This window comes from Bufo gargarizans, chromosome 5 (genome assembly GCF_014858855.1).
Source record: "Bufo gargarizans isolate SCDJY-AF-19 chromosome 5, ASM1485885v1, whole genome shotgun sequence".
Lineage (NCBI taxonomy): Eukaryota > Metazoa > Chordata > Amphibia > Anura > Bufonidae > Bufo > Bufo gargarizans.
In genome coordinates, this window is record NC_058084.1 from 372,136,953 (window position 1) to 372,154,414 (window position 17,462).

Sequence of the window (17,462 nt, forward strand, 5' to 3'; positions counted from 1 at the left end):
CTTCAATCTCGTTTTCACCTGGTTCTTCCAGTCTCCCACTAAACTTCAAGAGCTGGTAAAATGTCCACGAAACTGTACATGCAGTTAAGCCGCTCTTACTGTGCAAAACATGCACTCCTTGAGCTGCAAAGGCAAAATGCTATTCCCAAACATGGCCTGATAAGCTATTTTTCAACCTGTTGAAACTCTGCGCTCTATATGTTAGAACGCCTGTACAAGCAGAGGAAGGTGGTCAATTATTTCTTAATGCTACAGATGGACAAGTCTACTTCACGGTGTAACGTCCACATTAGTCGGTGGCAGTTCATGGGTGATACCTGCCGTTTGCTCAGGCCCTTTGAGGAGACCACTTTACAGTATTTGTCAGTTGGCAGAACTACGGGATAAATTATGTCATTCCACTCCTTCAAGTCCTGGAGGGGATGCTGACAAATCTGATTGGCAAAGGGAAAAAAAAAACATGGCATCTACATCGCATGGCCACCTGAGCCCCTGATGAGGTTGAACTGGAAGAGAAGGAGGATGACATAAATGCCCAGAAATGTTATACACAACTAGATGTTTTATCTGCCCAAGCAAGAGGAGAGCAGCAGTATGCAGTGGATATGAGAGGAAAGGAGGACCCCCAAGTCTCTTGTGGAAATAGCCAGATGCATGCTGTCACGTTTTTGTAGTGACAGCCGCATTGCCAGCATTTGTCAGAGGGATGGCTACTGGATATCCAAATTGTAAGACCGTCATTACTGGTGAAAAATGGGGTCATTTTTAGACCTTCTGAGAGGGATGCAAAAATGGACAACTATAGAGACATGCAGTGTAGTCAGTTAGTTGCCGCCTATGAACGCCATCACCTGTCCTCAGGAAGGTCTCATGGGAGAGACCCTCTGTGCTTATGCTCCACTACAATGACCTTGGGGGGAGGCAAGACCAGCACCAGCTGCATATACAGCATCTTCAGTCTGGAGTTTACGATGAGCAGTTTTATTCAGCTGCCTAATCACCAAGCAGCAGCAGTAAATGCAGCACAACATCAACCAGCAGATGATGGCATACTTTGACTACACCCTGTCACCCATGATCCAAGATCCGTGGACTACTGGGCAGCCACACTTGAATTGTGGCTGCTAGAAATGAGTGAAGATTTGAAACATTAGATTCAGCCAATTTGTCAAACTTCGGCAAGAAATTTGATTACTTATGAATTAATTAGTCACAAATCGTGATAAATCAGGTATACCCAGTCTACTCTGCCTAATCATATTCATCCCACTTGGTGGCCCAATCTCAGTGTGAAAACTTGGATGTTAAACTGCAGGGAGATTGCAAGGAGAGTCTATCACTGTGTGCATTACATTTTAGTGCACCTACATTCATAGTTAATCCCTTCTGTAGGTACTGTGTCGTCAGTATTACAGGTGTAAAATATCGTCATCTACATCACTGTGCAGTGCACCAATATTAATATTTAATCCTTTCTGTTAAACAAAAAGAAAAGCATACAGCACCCTTCAGTAAAGCTAAAAACCTGTGCGCGCTCCTGAAGGAGCTGTTTCCAAATAGCTCATTAGTAGAACAAAATAAAGAAATGGCGGGAGTGTCAGAAAAGTTGTGGATAAAACACTTTTTTTTTTAATACATGTTGTGGCATTCCAAATACATGTTTTTTATCCCTTCTGTTAGCTGTAGATTTACTGTGCCACAGTATTACAGATCACTGTTATGGTTAGGCCTAACTTACTGCCGTGCACTTAACCGTGCTGAAATGTATGTCAGAATTAGAGTAGTGTTATGTCTCATTTATGATGTGCAGCCTTTTAAAAAGTTGCATCAACATACCAAGCAACCCCCTGGTGTACTGTAAACCACATTTCGCTTGTGCCAAATAAAAAAAACTAAGTGCCACTTCATACATTTGGTGCAGCAACACAAACCAATGACTTACTTGAAATTGACACAAAAAAACAATGCAAATGAAAATTTTGCACCATCCCCACTTAGGATGAACTGGTTCTACCAATTTGGAATTCGGTCCGAACTTCTCAAAAAATTCAGATTCAGACGAACCCGAATCTCTTGCAATAGATAAAGAGCCTAGTACACAAACGTGTGTTTCTCAGCAATACAATGTGTTGCTGTCTGTTACTGTTTATCTAGTTGCTATGCAGAAACATGTAGATATAATTATAGCACCTGTTGTCTCACTTCAGTGGAAAAGCTCCTTCCTATTCACCTATCTTCAGCAACTTTATTTCACTATTTTGGATCAACTTCACACAGAGATGCCAAAGTAACCTTCAAATGAAAGTGAAATAAGAGAAGTACAATATTCCGGCAAAGCTTACACCTCACAATGAAGCATGCAAACTAGTTCTCTTTCTAGAAGGACAAGAGAACCAGCATGTCTCAAGAGGAACTTATCTTACTTTGTTGACTTGCCTTGTGGGGTTCTCTTTAGTGTGCTCTTTATCATTAGGGAGACTAAAGAATAAACATGAGTATTGTGCATCAGGGAATATTACTCTTGGTTTCTAGGAAGAGTAAATGCAAATCACATATCTTAGTCGGCTGGCATGAGAAAACATTAGCATTCTGTCCTGTTTTGGAAGAAAAGTTATTTTGAATATCTTTCCCACAAAGCCAAAAATAGATAAATTAGCTTGCATGACAAAAAAAAGAAAAAAAAGAAAAGAGGGGATATCCTATTTAATACCATGGGAATTAAGAAATGTGATTTGCTATTTACTCCTAGAAACCAAGAGTAGCGTCGTCTGGTGTACAATACTCATGCATATTTTTTTTGTCTCTCTAATGATAATTAGCACCCCAAAGAGAACCCCACAAGGCAAGTCAACCAAGTAAGTTAAGTTTATCTGCAGGAATTCTGGTTCTCTTGTCCTTCTAGATAGTGAACTAAATTGCATGTTTAATTGAGAGTTGTATAGGTTTTGTGTGATGCTGTAAGGCCCCTTTCACAGGGGCGAGATTTCCGCGCGGATGCAATGCGTGAAGTGAACGCATTGCACCCGCACTGAATCCAGACCCATTCATTTCTATGTGGCTGTGCACATAAGCAGTGATTTTCACGCATCACTTGTGCGTTGTGTGAAAATCGCAGCATGCTCTATATTGTGCATTTTCCACGCAACGCAAGCCCCATAGAAGTGAATAGGGCTGCGTGAAAATTGCGAGCAAGTGCGGATGCGGTTGCTAGGAGACTATCGGGATGGAGACCCGATCATTATTATTTTCCCTTATAACATGGTTATAAGGGAAAATAGTAGCATTCTGAAAACAGAATGCATAGTACAATAGCGCTGGAGGGGTTAAAAAAAATAAAAAAAAATTTTTAACTCATCTTAATCCACTTGCTTGCGCAGCCCGGCATCTCTTCTGTCTGTATTCTGTGCTGTGTTACAATGTTTTGCACTCGCGCAGAAAAATCGTGCATATTCCCACAACGCACCCGCACCATTTCCCGCAACGCCCGTCTGAAAGAGGCCTAATTCTCTTGTCTCACTTTCAGTGGAATGTTACTTTGGAGGTCTCTCTGGTTCATCTGTTGTTGATCCAAAAAAGTGAAATAAAGTAGCTGAAAGTGTTGTCTGTTTCTGTTATACAGACAATGTATTATCCGGTGAATAGGAAGGAGTTCTAATTGTACCTACTTGCTGCTGCACAGCAAGCCAGTAAACAGTAAGGAGAACATAGCAGCAATGTGAGCGATGCATTATTTTCACACTACAGGTTAGTAGAGCCTTTCAAACATGTATAGTAAGAAACCATGTAATTAGAAAAAAAAATAAAAATTCTAAGCCAGCCTCACCTTTGAAAGAAGTTCTTTCTGGACAAAAGCCCATTCTCAGAGAAAAGCCGATGAGAACATTTCTAGTTGCAATTGCAAGGCCTTAAGTAGCACCTCTGGGTGGGTACTATTTCTATTATGGAGACCAGTTGGTATATGTGACGACTATTGTAGGTTAGACAATGCTCCTTGGGGTTTCTGGGTAAAATATATGCAAATTATCATATCTAACATCTGCCGGCATCAGATAGGTTTAGGAAAGCTTATTTGAATATCTTTGTCTACTAGACTCTCTCCCAAAAATTCAGAAAACTTCTAATTAAATTAATCTTGCCTGGTTCTCTAATCCCTACCATCTTAAATAAATTATGTCTGGGTGGATAATAATATTTAATAATTTACACCAATAATCAGCCTTTATCGCACTTCCAAATGAATAGCAACATTTTTTAAAGAAAAATGCCTCTTTGTTATGTATGTTGTGAATCATTGGTAGCATCCAGTATTAAAGAAATTCTCTGGACAATACTGATTCTGTTTAATACCTGGGCCTGAAATTATCTTTCCCCTATGTGTATGTTCATATATGTGTTTTGAACTCCTGCAGTCTGTTCCCGGAGAGGAACAGACTGCCAGATATCACCTTATCTGGCATAACTGGATACCACCATGCACCACTTGATCCCCATTACCTATAACAGTGATGGTGAACCTTTTAGAGACCAAGTGCCCAAACTACAACCCAAAACCCACTTATTTATCACAAAGTGCCAACAGGGCAATTTAACCTGAATACTACAGTTCAATATAGTATATCTTCCATGTAATGTATCATTTATTATAATAGCCTGCCTACATTCAATGCGTCACTTGTTCTGTTCATAGTGTGCCCTGCACTGATGAATGGCAGGAAAAGTCTAAGGCATTTTGGTACACCATAGACTTTTTCAAGAGTGTGGGTGCCCACAGAGAGGGCTTTGAGTGCCGCCTCTGGCACTCGTGCCATAGGTTCGCCACCACTGACCTATAATGTGATCTGACTGTCATACGGCTGGTTTCCAGCATAAATACATGCTCTTGTCTGGAAAAAAATATTGCATGCAGTAATTTTTGTCTGACCGAAAGCTCTGGACTAGGCATGATATAGAGTATGAATTTTTCCAAGACCCATCCTTTGAAGATAATGACAAACATGTGCAAAGCACTTTTCTCACAGGAACTCAAAGTACAGGGATAGTTGTGTGGCTGGGGCAACTCCTTGGTAAGTCACAACACACAACAGGGTCTATTTTGTAGGGTACTAGTTTGTCTATTTGTATATTTTTGGAGTGTGAGAGAAAACCAGAGTACCCGGAGGAAACTCACTGTGGTGTCTCACATGGTATTTCACACTGTGAAGTAATTGAGGACGTATATGTGTCTCCCAGGTTACTAACATATGCTGAGGAAAGCTATTTACTGTAAGGAACAGAAGTATTTGAACACCCTGTGATTTTTCAAGTTCTCCCAATTAAAAATCATGGAGGGGTCTGAAATTCACATTGTAGGTACATTCTCACTCCGAGAGACAGAATAAAAATAAATAAAAATTCTGGAAATTACATTGTATTATTTTTAAAGAATGTATTTGTCTTGCACTGCTGAACATAAGTATTTAAACACCTTAGAAACAGCAAGAATTCTGTCTCTCAAAGACCTGTTAATGTGCCCTTAAAAAGTCCACCTCTACTCCACTCATTAATCTAACTTAGTAGCATCTGTCGGAGCTCTTTAAAGACACCTGTCAACCCCACATTCAGTCAGATGCCAACTACTACAATGGGCAAGACCAAAGGGCTGTCAAAAGACACCAGAGACAAAATTGTGGACCTCTACAAGGCTGCAAAGGGCTACGGGGCAATTGTCAAGCAGCTTGGTGAAAATAGATAGAAACTGGAGCAATTGTTAGAAAATGGAAGAGGCTAAAGGCGACTGTCAGTCTCCCTCAGACTTGGGCTCCATGCAATATCTCACCTCATAGGATATCACTGATAATAAGAAAGGTGAGGAATCAGACCAGAACTACAAGGGAGGAGCTGGTCAATGACATGAAGAGAGCTGGGACCACAGTTTCAAAGGTCACTGTGAGTAGAACACTATGCCGTCATGGTTTCAAATCATGCATTGCACGGAAGGTTCCCCTGCTCAAGTCATCCCATGTCTATGCCCGTTTGAAGTTTGCCAATGACCATCTGGATGATCCAGAGGAGGCATGGAAAAAAGTAATTTGGTCAGATGAGACCAAAGTAGAACTTTTTGGTCTAAACTTCACTCATCTTGTTTAGAGGAAAAAGGAGGATGAATTGCATCCCAAGAACACCATCCCTACTGTGAAGCATGGGATGGTAACATCATGCTTTGGGGGTGATTTTCTGTGAAGGGGACAGGATGACTGCACTGTATTAAGGAGAGGATGAGTGGGGCCATTCATTGTGAGATTTTGAGCAACATCCTCCTTCCCTCAGTCAGAGCATTGAAGATGGGTCGTGGCCTTGGTCTTGCAACATGACAACGACCCAAAGCACATTGCCAGGATAACCAAGGAGTGACTCCATAAGAAGCATATTAATGTTCTGGAGTGGCATAGCCAGTTTCCATACTTAAATCCAATAGAACATCTTTGAAGGGAGCTAAAACTCTGTGTTGCTCAGTGACAGCCCTAAAAACCTGACAGATCTAGAGGAGATCTGTGTGGAGGAGTGGGCCAAAATCCCTATTGCAGTGTGTTCAAACCTGGTCAAGAACTACAGGAAACATTTGACCCCTGTAATTGCAAACAAAGGCTTCTGTAGAAAATATTAACACTGATTTTCTTAGGTGTTCAAATACTTACGTTCAGCAGTGCAAGACAAATAAATTCTTAAAAAATCATACAATGTGATTTCCTGATTATTTTATATATATATATATATATATATATATATATATATATTTTTTAATTCTGTCTCTAAGAGTGGGAATGCACCTACAATGTGAATTTCAGACCCCCTCCATGATTTCTAAGTGGGAGAACTTGCAAAATCGCAGGGTGTTTAAATAGTTCTGTTCCTCACTGTAGGAAAGGGTTAAAACCTCTAGCCTGGGTCCTGATGAGGAGCACCTGGGAAGGTGCTAGTTAGGCCTCTTTCACACTACAATAAGTCCATTTCAGTGTTTTGTGGTCTGTTTTTCACGGATCCGTTGTTCCTTTTTTTTGCTTCCGTTGTGGTTCCGTTTCCGTTCAGTTTTTCTGTATGGCATATACAGTATACAGTAATTACATAGAAAAAATTGGGCTGGGCATAACATTTTCAATAGATGGTTCCGCAAAAAACGGAACAGATACGGAAGACATACGGATGCATTTCCGTATGTGTTCCGTTTTTTTTGCTGACCCATTGACTTGAATAGAGCCACGGACCGTGATTTGCAGCCAAATATAGGACATGTTCTATCTTTCAACGGAACGGAAAAATGGAAATACGGAAACGGAATGCATACGGAACACATTCCGTTTTTTTGCGGAACCATTGAAATGAGTGGTTCCGTATACGGACCGTATACTGAACACAAAAACGGAAAAAAAAACGGTAGTGTGAAAGAGGCCTTAACAAGGCTCCCCAGGTCACTTTCCCTCTCAGCCTTGGGAGAGGGAGAAGCCATATCTCTCTGAGAGACCATGAATGTCCTATGCAAAGAAACCACAAGTATCACAGGTTGCTGTACAGACAGTTTGTTTATTTGGTTGGCCTGAGGATAGCTCAGCTATGTCCTAGAGAGGGACCTAATGTTTAGTTAGACCTTGGACAAGGCTAGGTGTTATGTTTATGATTTTTTTGTTTTATGCAACCTGTGAAAATAAAACTGCCAGGAAGTCAGTTTAAACACACTTCTGTCTCCTGAATCCTCCTTGTGCGTAATAGACTGACTATTCCCCTTCCTTTCATCCCTGGAAAGGAGAGCTTGCAAGACGCACTGTCACTTCTGTTGATCAAGAATATTCGAATGGCGATTTATTTATTTTTATCGTGAATACCGGCACTTCGAGAATTCACAAATATTTAGAATATAGTGATATATTCTTAATTTCAAATATTCTAGATTTTCTTTTAATCAGTACACATGATCCCTCCCTTCTTGCAATATCTTTGACTTTAGGAGTAGTGTTGATTGCGAATTTTCGTAATGCAAATTTTGTGGCACAAATTTTTCAATTGCCAATTTTTGCAATCAAGAAAATAATGACTGGAGATAACAAATTTGCAAATTTGCGAATATATGGCAAATAAACAAATTTGAATATCGCCCATGCCGCTTATCACTAATTGTCACACCACACAAACACAGGGAGAACATGCAAACTCCATGGAGATGTTGTCTCTCGTCAGATTGGAAACTAGGACACCAGTGCTCGCTATTGAATCAAGCACTCCATTAAATGAGTTGTACAGGATTGACCTGGTTTTTAAATTCTGTCTCCACCCCACTGGATCTGAAAATGGAAGCATATTTACCTGTTCACTAATGCTTGGTTTCTGGCTCCATGGGTCTGAGGATTTCTTTACTACACATCAGTCCTTGTATGTATGTTTCTAGTACCGACAGGATCATGTGCACTTGTATCTACTGCAGTCAAAAGTCCCCAGTGGCATGTCACTGCTGGGTCATGTGCTGGTTAGAGACACAACACTGCTGAGGCAATTTTGGGATATCATGATGAGTTAAGAAATTTGAGTTAAGTGTCTGCATCTGACATTGCTCTAGGTTACAGGGCATCTCTGAGATACCCTGATATAAGGGAGTCAGTAACATGACCACATGCTATATGATTTGCCCAGATTTGAATTATAGTTGGACCATAACTGGTGCAAGAACATTTCTTAACTACATTCTCAGTGTTTTACCTTATATCTTTGTAATGCATTATTGATTTTCTTTATTTTTATTGTAAGGAGGAGTAATGGTACTTCCGCAACTGAAGAAACACTGTGCCATGACCCCACACAACCCATATACGGGTACATGCTTGATGACTATAACAACAAGAATTGTATCATGAAAGAAAAAAAGACTTCTGAAGGAATTATGTTCATGTGTTCTTGCAGTTATGAAGAAGAATGTAATCTAATTTTTTTATGGGACGAAGGTATAAGCTTTACTTTAATATTCCTATATGTACTTTTGTGTTCATTTTCCTCTCATTTCACAATTGTCTGTTTATAATATGTTAATTATTTGATCACTATAAGGCCTCATGCACACGACAGTATTTTTTCACGGTCTGCAAAAACGGGGTCCGTAGGTCCGTGATCCGTGACCATTTTTTCGTCCGTGGGTCTTCCTTGATTTTTGGAGGATCGTTTTGGTGTCCGCCTGGCCGTGCGGAGCCAAACGGATCCGTCCTGAATTACAATGCAAGTCAATGGGGACGGATCCGTTTGACGTTGAGACAATATGGTGCCATTTCAAACGGATCCGTCCCCATTGACTTTCAATGTAAAGTCAGGAGTCCCTTTTATACCATCGGATCAGAGTTTTCGCCAATCCGATGGTATATTTTAACTTGAAGCGTCCCCATCACCATGGGAACGCCTCTATGTTAGAATATACTGTCGGATATGAGCTAGATCGTGAAACTCAGATCCGACAGTATATTCTAACACAGAGGCGTTCCCATGGTGATGGGGATGCTTCAGGTTAGAATATACTGAAAAACTGTGTACATGACTACCCCTTGCTGCCTGGCAGATGCTGCCAGGCAGCAGGGGGCAGACCCCCCCCCCCTGTTTTTAACTCATTGGTGGCCAGTGCGGCCGCCCCCCCTCCCTCCCCTGTAGTTAACTCATTGGTGGCCAGTGGGCCCCCCTCCCTCCCCTGTAGTTAACTTGTTGGTAGCCAGCCCCCCCTCCCTCCCCTGTAGTTAACTCATTGGTGTCCAGTGGGCCTTCTCCCCTCCCTCCCCCTCCTAATTAAAATCTCCCCCCTATCATTGGTGGCAGTGGAGAGTACCGATCGGAGTCCCAGTGTAATCGCTGGGGCTCCGATCGGTACCCATGGCAACCGGGACGCTACTGCAGTCCCGGTTGCCATGGTTACTTAGCAATTTGTAGAAGCTTCATACTTACCTGCGAGCTGCGATCTCTGTGTCCGGCCGGGAGCTCCTCCTACTGGTAAGTGAAAGGTCTGTGCGGCGCATTGCCTATAGCACAGACCTGTCACTTACCAGAAGGAGGAGCTCCCGGCCGGTCACAGACATCGCTGCTCGCAGGTAAGTTTGATGCTTCTACAAATTGCTAAGTAACATGGCAACCGGGACTGCAGTAGCGTCCCGGTTGCCATGGTTACCGATCGGAGCCCCAGCGATTACACTGGGACTCCGATCGGTACTCTCCACTGCCACCAATGATAGGGGGGGTGATTTTAATTAGGAGGGGGAGGGAGGGGAGAGGGCCCACTGGCCACCAACGAGTTAACTACAGGGGAGGGAGGGGGGGCCCACTGGACACCAATGAGTTAACTACAGGGGAGGGAGGGGGGCTGGTTACCAACAAGTTAACTACAGGGGAGGGAGGGGGGCCCACTGGCCACCAATGAGTTAACTACAGGGGAGGGAGGGGGGACTGGCTACCAACAAGTTAACTACAGGGGAGGGAGGGGGGCCCACTGGCCACCAATGAGTTAAAAACAGGGGGCAGTCATGTACACAGTTTTTCAGTATATTCTAACCTGAAGCGTCCCCATCACCATGGGAACGCCTCTGTGTTAGAATATACTGTCGGATCTGAGTTTTCACGAAGTGAAAACTCACCTCTGAAAAAGCTTTTATGCAGACTTGAATAGGTCCATGAACCGTTGTCCGTCAAAAAAATAGGACAGGTCATATTTTTTTGATGGACAGGAAACACGGATCACGTTCTCTCGGCTGCAAAACGGTGCATTTTCCGATTTTTCCACGGACCCATTGAAAGTCAATGGATCCGCGAAAAGAAACGGAAAACGGCACAACGGCCACGGATGCACACAACGGTCGTGTGCATGAGGCCTAACTATGAAAGTTGTCTGTATAACTGCTAGGTAAAACAAGAACATCATCTACCATGGGTATAGCAGAGGAAACAATTTTTTTATTATGAACGGCTCTGTCAAGTTAGAGGGTAAACAAGATATACAAGTATATTATAGTTTCTATAATTTCGATAAGGTTTTTCATGTGAAAAAAAAAATGTTTATGTTCACATTAAGTTCAGCATTGTGTTTGTGTATATTAATTATGTAACCAACTGTATGCCTCTACCGTATAATATGTTGCTACCTATCGCTGTATACCTTGGACATAGGCTCTTAATGTGATGGTAACAGAGCTTTTCTGCTGCCAGGACTCCTTAGGTTTTGCTTCAGCGCACCCACACAAAGAGATTGATAGATTTCCATGTATACACACTCAGACTTTGCCTCTGTATATGATATCCTCAAATAAGGAGGCATAGGGACCCAAAAAGAGTGACTGAAGACATTCAAAGTGTACCTTGAAGTAAAAGATTCATATTCGATAAAACATGGATACATTTGCCATATGGATGGATCAGTTCTTGAGGAAACTTTAAGAGTATTCCTATATCATAAAGTGGTAACATCTAGGGCCTTCTCTGATCTTAAGAATGAAGGGGCTACAATGAGTGTTTGGCAATGTGACCCCTTCAACAGTTTTGTCTGCATAGTCTTTTTGTATTGTATTCATGGGTACCAGAAGAAATACAACCCTAGCATCAATGACTTAAATGTTGTTAAAGTTGTTAGTTAAAAAAGCAATAACTTTAAAGGACAATTATATAATTTTTTGTATTATTTTTTTTTTCCAGAAAATGTCGCTTGGCCAGACACAACATTTGTGGCACTTTCAAGTCTACTTCCACCACTTGTGATTGCGTTTACAGTAATCTGTATTTTTTATTGTTACCGTATCCATAGGAAAAATAAGCTCAGCAAAAAGTGGGACAATAACCAAAAATGTATTAGACACCAGAATATGGAGTGTAGTGACGACTGTGCCATGATGCTTGATGATGACCGCTCAGACATAAGCTCAACTTGTGCCAACAATTTGAATCACAACACTGAGTTACTACCCATTGAGCTGGACACTTTAGTTGGCAAAGGACGTTTTGCAGAGGTGTATAAAGCCAAACTGAAACAAAATACTTCAGATCAGTTTGAGACAGTAGCTGTCAAAATTTTCCCTTATGAAGAGTATACATCCTGGAAAATAGAGAGAGAAATATTTTCTGACATAAATCTTAAGCATGAAAATGTTTTGCAATTCTTGACTGCAGAAGAGAGGAAGACTGATGTTGGCAAACAATACTGGCTAATCACAGCTTTCCATTCCAAAGGCAATTTGCAAGAGTACTTAACAAGGCATATTATTAGTTGGGAGGACTTGTTACAGCTCGGTAGCTCTTTAGCTCGTGGTGTGGCACACTTGCATAGTGACCACACACCTTGTGGAAGACCAAAGACACCAATTGTTCATCGAGACCTGAAAAGTTCAAATGTACTTGTTAAAAATGATATAACCTGTTGTGTATGTGACTTTGGGTTATCCCTTTGGCTTGACCCATCTCTATCAGTGGATGACCTTGCCAACAGCGGACAGGTAGGTTACATCTATATTATGAAAATGAATGTTTGTCTTTCCTCTATATTTATTTATTTTATGCATTTTATATAGTGCTACTATATTTTGCAGCGCTTTACAGACATTATCATCCAACTGTCCCCAATGGGGCTCACAATCTAAGGTCCCTATCAGTATGTCTTTGGAGTGTGGGAGGAAACCCACGCAAACACGGGGAGAACATACAAACTTCATGCAGATGTTGCCCTTTGGTTGGATTCGAACCTAGGACTCCAGCGCTGCAAGGCAACAGTGCTAACCACTGAGCAACCATGCTGCCCCGCTACCTACATACAAACCCCTGAACCATTAGAAACCAAATTTGGCACATCAGTACACATCAGGTGTCTGGGAAGGTATAAAGATATAGTATCAGCTCTCTAGGACGTACAATTGAGATATTCCTAAAAAAAAAAATACAAATATGGCAGCATCACATGACCTAATTGACATAAACATGGTCACATGGCCCTTAATATCCAATAGAAGCTCTCAGATCCTTCAATCTTCACCTCATACACACAGTTTTCCACCATATTTTCACTGTTATAAGTCACTGTTAAGGGAGCAGGAGACTGTGAAAGTCACTTTTGACACTTTGTCAGCGTGGGTCCAAACTGTTGTAAATAATACACCGTATCTTTGGGGAGTACTGGTTCTCATTGAAGAGATCCAGCAGTCTATGAAGACTTACTTCAGACATTGTTCCATGGAGACAATATATAAATTAGATATCCTCCAAAAAGAAAAAAACTATTCAAACCAACTAAATCAAAGACTTTACCAAAATGAAGAGATGCTCATTATTATGTTCATTTATCATTTTATTGACTGCAGCAGTTATAGCTGTTATTGGGCTTGTTAGTCCTCATTAATATGTTGTTTGATCCTTCTTCTTTCCAGAGCACACAGCTTAGAGAAAACACTGGTCTCCATACATCCTGAATCTCTTAAAGGAAATCTGTAACCAGTGGCATCAAACTGTTTGCATAGACACAAAGCTAAGGTACCTTTTGCTCCTCTCAAACTCCACTCATTTCTGTGGCCATCCCCTTCCTTGCTGCTTCGATTGACAGAACCAGGCAGTGGCGAAGCTTCCAGGGAGGGTCTGGCCACAGAATTGAGTGGAGTTTGGGTGCAACAAAAGCAAAAGTGATGCCTAAGATAAACAGCATTTTAATCAGGTGAACCACAGCTATGTGTCTATGAAAACAGTCTGATAGCGAGGTTGCTGGTGACAGATTCCCTTTAAATGAGAACCAGTACCCCACTGAGCTGCGTCAAAGGCAATTTATTCTATATTCAACCTGCATTGTGTTCTGTGCTGATAATGGACCTAAACCTCAGAAGAGCTGTCAGTAGATAGATGTCTCTTCCTTTTGGAACAGTCTCTAGACTAGTTGGTATGAGGTCGTTTTCTTCTTTGCGAAGGATTGCCAGTCCATTTTAAATGTAATATTTCTTTATCATTCTGGCTACATGCTGTCACCAACACTAAAGGGAGCATGGGAGCTTACTGTCTTCTTGTTAAGTCCAAGGTATTCAGTCAGCACCTAAGCTCCCCCTAGTGGTGGCTTTAGAAAACTAGAAAACTACCATGTTATCTTAAAATTTCTGTCTATGTAGGGGATTAGGAGATCTGAATTAGACAAACAAAGCTTCAACCTTTATGAAGATACATTAAGAAATGATCACAGAATTGTGAAGCCTTTTGTCTAAAACACAATACTGTGTGGACATTCGTTTTAAGCTTTATGTAACTTATGTTCGTAGCTCTACATGAATTCATGTTTTTCAGTGGATTTGCTGTTGAAGTTCTCAATACTTTAATCTACAGGTTGGGACTGCTAGATATATGGCCCCAGAGGTCCTTGAATCAAGAATTAATTTGGAGAACATGGAGTCATTTAAACAAGCTGATGTGTATTCTATGGCACTTGTCCTGTGGGAAATCACATCCCGCTGTAATGCAATTGGAGGTAAGTGAAACGTAAAAAAAGTCTGTTGTGTTTTGATTATTGTAGTGCAGGACGATTCTTCATTCATCTGTGATATGGAGAATGATGTAAATGGTAACCGTTCTTCTGTGCTAAATACTTTGTTGCTCCATCCATTGATTTACTAAAGACAGAAGATAACTTGCTATGTGATGTGAAAAGAAAAAAACATCAGAAATGTATTTCATTTGCAAAAGACATGCCTTTAAAGAGTAACTAACTAAACCTTTGTGCCCATGCCCCCCGGAGGTTTACTAAACCCTGTACCCATGTACTATGCCAGGATTAGCTGTGTGAAGCGGGCTCCTGCTTCTGCCTGCTTTGCTAAGCTCAGAGCTGACATGCAGTTCTCTTGTTAAAATTTTACACAAAGGTTTAGTTACTCTTTGAATCTAGAAACTCGCTGAAAAACAAGATTCGATAAAGTACTTCTATACAGGTTTATGGACCGCATGCTGGTTCAGTGCAGCGCTGAGGTCCTAGGTTTGAATCTGACCAAGGACATCATCTGTCTGGAGTTTGTATCTTCTCCATGTGTTTGTGTGGGTGTTCTCTGGGTTCCTTCCACACTCCAAAGACATAGGATAATATCTGTAAAAATTCTGCGGAATATGTCAGAATTTTTTTTTAGATAGAAAAATATTATTTAAACAAGCTCAACATTTTCCCATCACTTGCTATTTATACTGTGCTGATTTTCTGCTAGTGTGTCAGCTAAGGTAAGCTCAGGTGAAGGCATTAGTAACCACGGCATAGAGATGCAAATGAATGTGCATTGCATCTTACACAGCAGCCCCTAAAATACCCCTGCAGAGTCTTGATTTTCCAAAACAACATGAGCTGACTCTTTCTTATTCCTTCATATTTTCATAATATATATTAATATTTACAGGAGCCTCATCCCCTCGAGGCCATGATGCGTAAATTGCTCTGTCACTAAGCATTATTTTAAGGTTACAATAACAAACCACTTAAAACCCAGAATCATTCTCCAGTGCTGTACTGCAGTGGTACAAACCACAAACTATATTATGTTGTTTATGCTTTGTGTGTACTTTATGATGTCTCTTAACACACAGTAGTGCAAATTTATTGATGTAATTTCATGTAAACATTGTGCATTTAAGGAGCAAAATGTCTGTCACCCAAAAAAAAAAATATACATGCAATCTGACAGCACAATGTTACAGAGGAGAAGAACCTGAGCAGATTGATATATAGTTTTGTACGAAAAGATTCAGTAAAACTTATAAGTTATATATTTATATGTTTGCTTTTTTCACTTCCTGTGAATACCTATCTGTACAAGAGCGGGGGCGGGGGGAGTTGTTATCAGTGGTTGACAGAATTATGTGTATCCGTGTGCATAAGAGATAGCTGTCAGTCACTCCTATCTGTCAGTCAAAGTATGAGAATTACCGTACAAGTTTTACTGAATTTAATTCCCACAAAAATATATATAAATCATGCTGGCTGCGGATTGCACTACATTGTTTGGTGACAGGTCCTCTAGGTATGGAGCAAATGCGGCAAAAAAAAATAATCCACTGTATGTGGCTTACCTGCTTCAGTTTTCCAGTGCAACATGGGGGTACACAGTATCAGAAAGGGGCATAGCTTGCTGGCACAAACTTTTGGCACAAATTAAGCCCATGGAAATGAATGAATTCAACCTAAAATCAAGTGACCCACTTGGTATGAAAAGTCATGTATAACAGAGATGAGTTTAGTATTTAAAAATTCGATTTGGCTGCTTCGCAGAAATTTACTAAGAAATTTGTTTTGTGACAAATTAAATCGTCATGAAACGCATTTCTTTGTAAGTAGTGGGTGCGATGATGGGGAGCAGCAATTGTGACACCCCCCCCCCCCCATCATTGTACCCCTCGGATCGTGGCATCTGACAGCAATATTACAGTGTAACATAAAAATAAAATAAATCATACTTTACTGTTTTTTTACAGTATAAATTAATTTATGAAGTTATTGTGCAAAGTCTCACGAGACTTCGCGAAGCAATAATTTCGGCTCATCTGAGCCAATACATTCTAATACTGTATAGAGCTCCTGCTCCATACAATACTAGAGTAAAGTTTTTTTTACGAATCGACTTCGAATGTTTCATCCAAAGTTGATTCGCTCATCCCTAGTGATAACAAATCCTGATACACTGCGCTCTGACTTGTTTTCTTTACATTTAAAGCGGTCAACAAAAGTATCCCTTTTTGGTGGCAGATGTTTTCTTCTCTGTCTTCTGACCTATAAAACTGTGTTGTTGTTTTTTTTTTTTTTTCAAGGATATTCCTTTTATATCAACTCTTTATAGTTGTTGGTATTGTAGATTTTCTTAACCACTTTTACCCAGTCCACAGACTATAAGTCTGGGTAGTCCCCATTTAACTCTGCAATGACATTCAGAAATAGACACCATGTAGCAGCAGGGAATCCATTGTAAGTGACAACTGGGTTCCCAACTGGGAAAGCACAGTGAAAGTGTGAGGTTAACAGAAAGGGTGGGGATTTGCTGGAAAGGGGGTAGGACTTAGGGTGTAACAATATTGTGCCACAATTCTGTAGTAAAAATCTGTCTCGTAGTAAGTCAAACAAAAGCTGGTAAAGATTCAAAGTAAAGTGTCTATCTCTGCACCAGATTTATCCTCCAGCCTGAGCCCCTATGATAAATCTGGTGCAGGTCTAGAGGACCTAAGTTTACACCATCTTTAGGATTAGTAAATGTGACCAATGTAAAAACCTCTCTAAATCTCATATTGCTACTTAAACATGAAGAACATCTTCCCATAAAGGCAGCAAGAGTTTGTTAAGGATATCTTCTTTTTTCTGTATTCAAAGTTTCTCTTCCATAGAAAATGAGATTTCCAGTATATATCATTTAGTGATAGAGAAATGTCATGCAATAAATCAGTCATCAAATATCATATTTGCCATACATTCACTGTTTGCTATTATTGGT

General features: G+C 40.7%; 1 protein-coding gene across 1 annotated transcript in view; it reads left to right on the forward strand.

Moving 5' to 3' along the window:
* Positions 1-17,462, forward strand: part of TGFBR2 (transforming growth factor beta receptor 2) — a 109,309-nt gene that overhangs the window by 77,777 nt on the left and 14,070 nt on the right. The window contains exons 6-8 of the mRNA XM_044293889.1: positions 8,773-8,966; positions 11,680-12,473; positions 14,332-14,473. Of these exons, the coding sequence (XP_044149824.1) occupies positions 8,773-8,966; positions 11,680-12,473; positions 14,332-14,473 (1,130 nt within the window). The remainder of the gene's footprint in view (positions 1-8,772; positions 8,967-11,679; positions 12,474-14,331; positions 14,474-17,462) is intronic.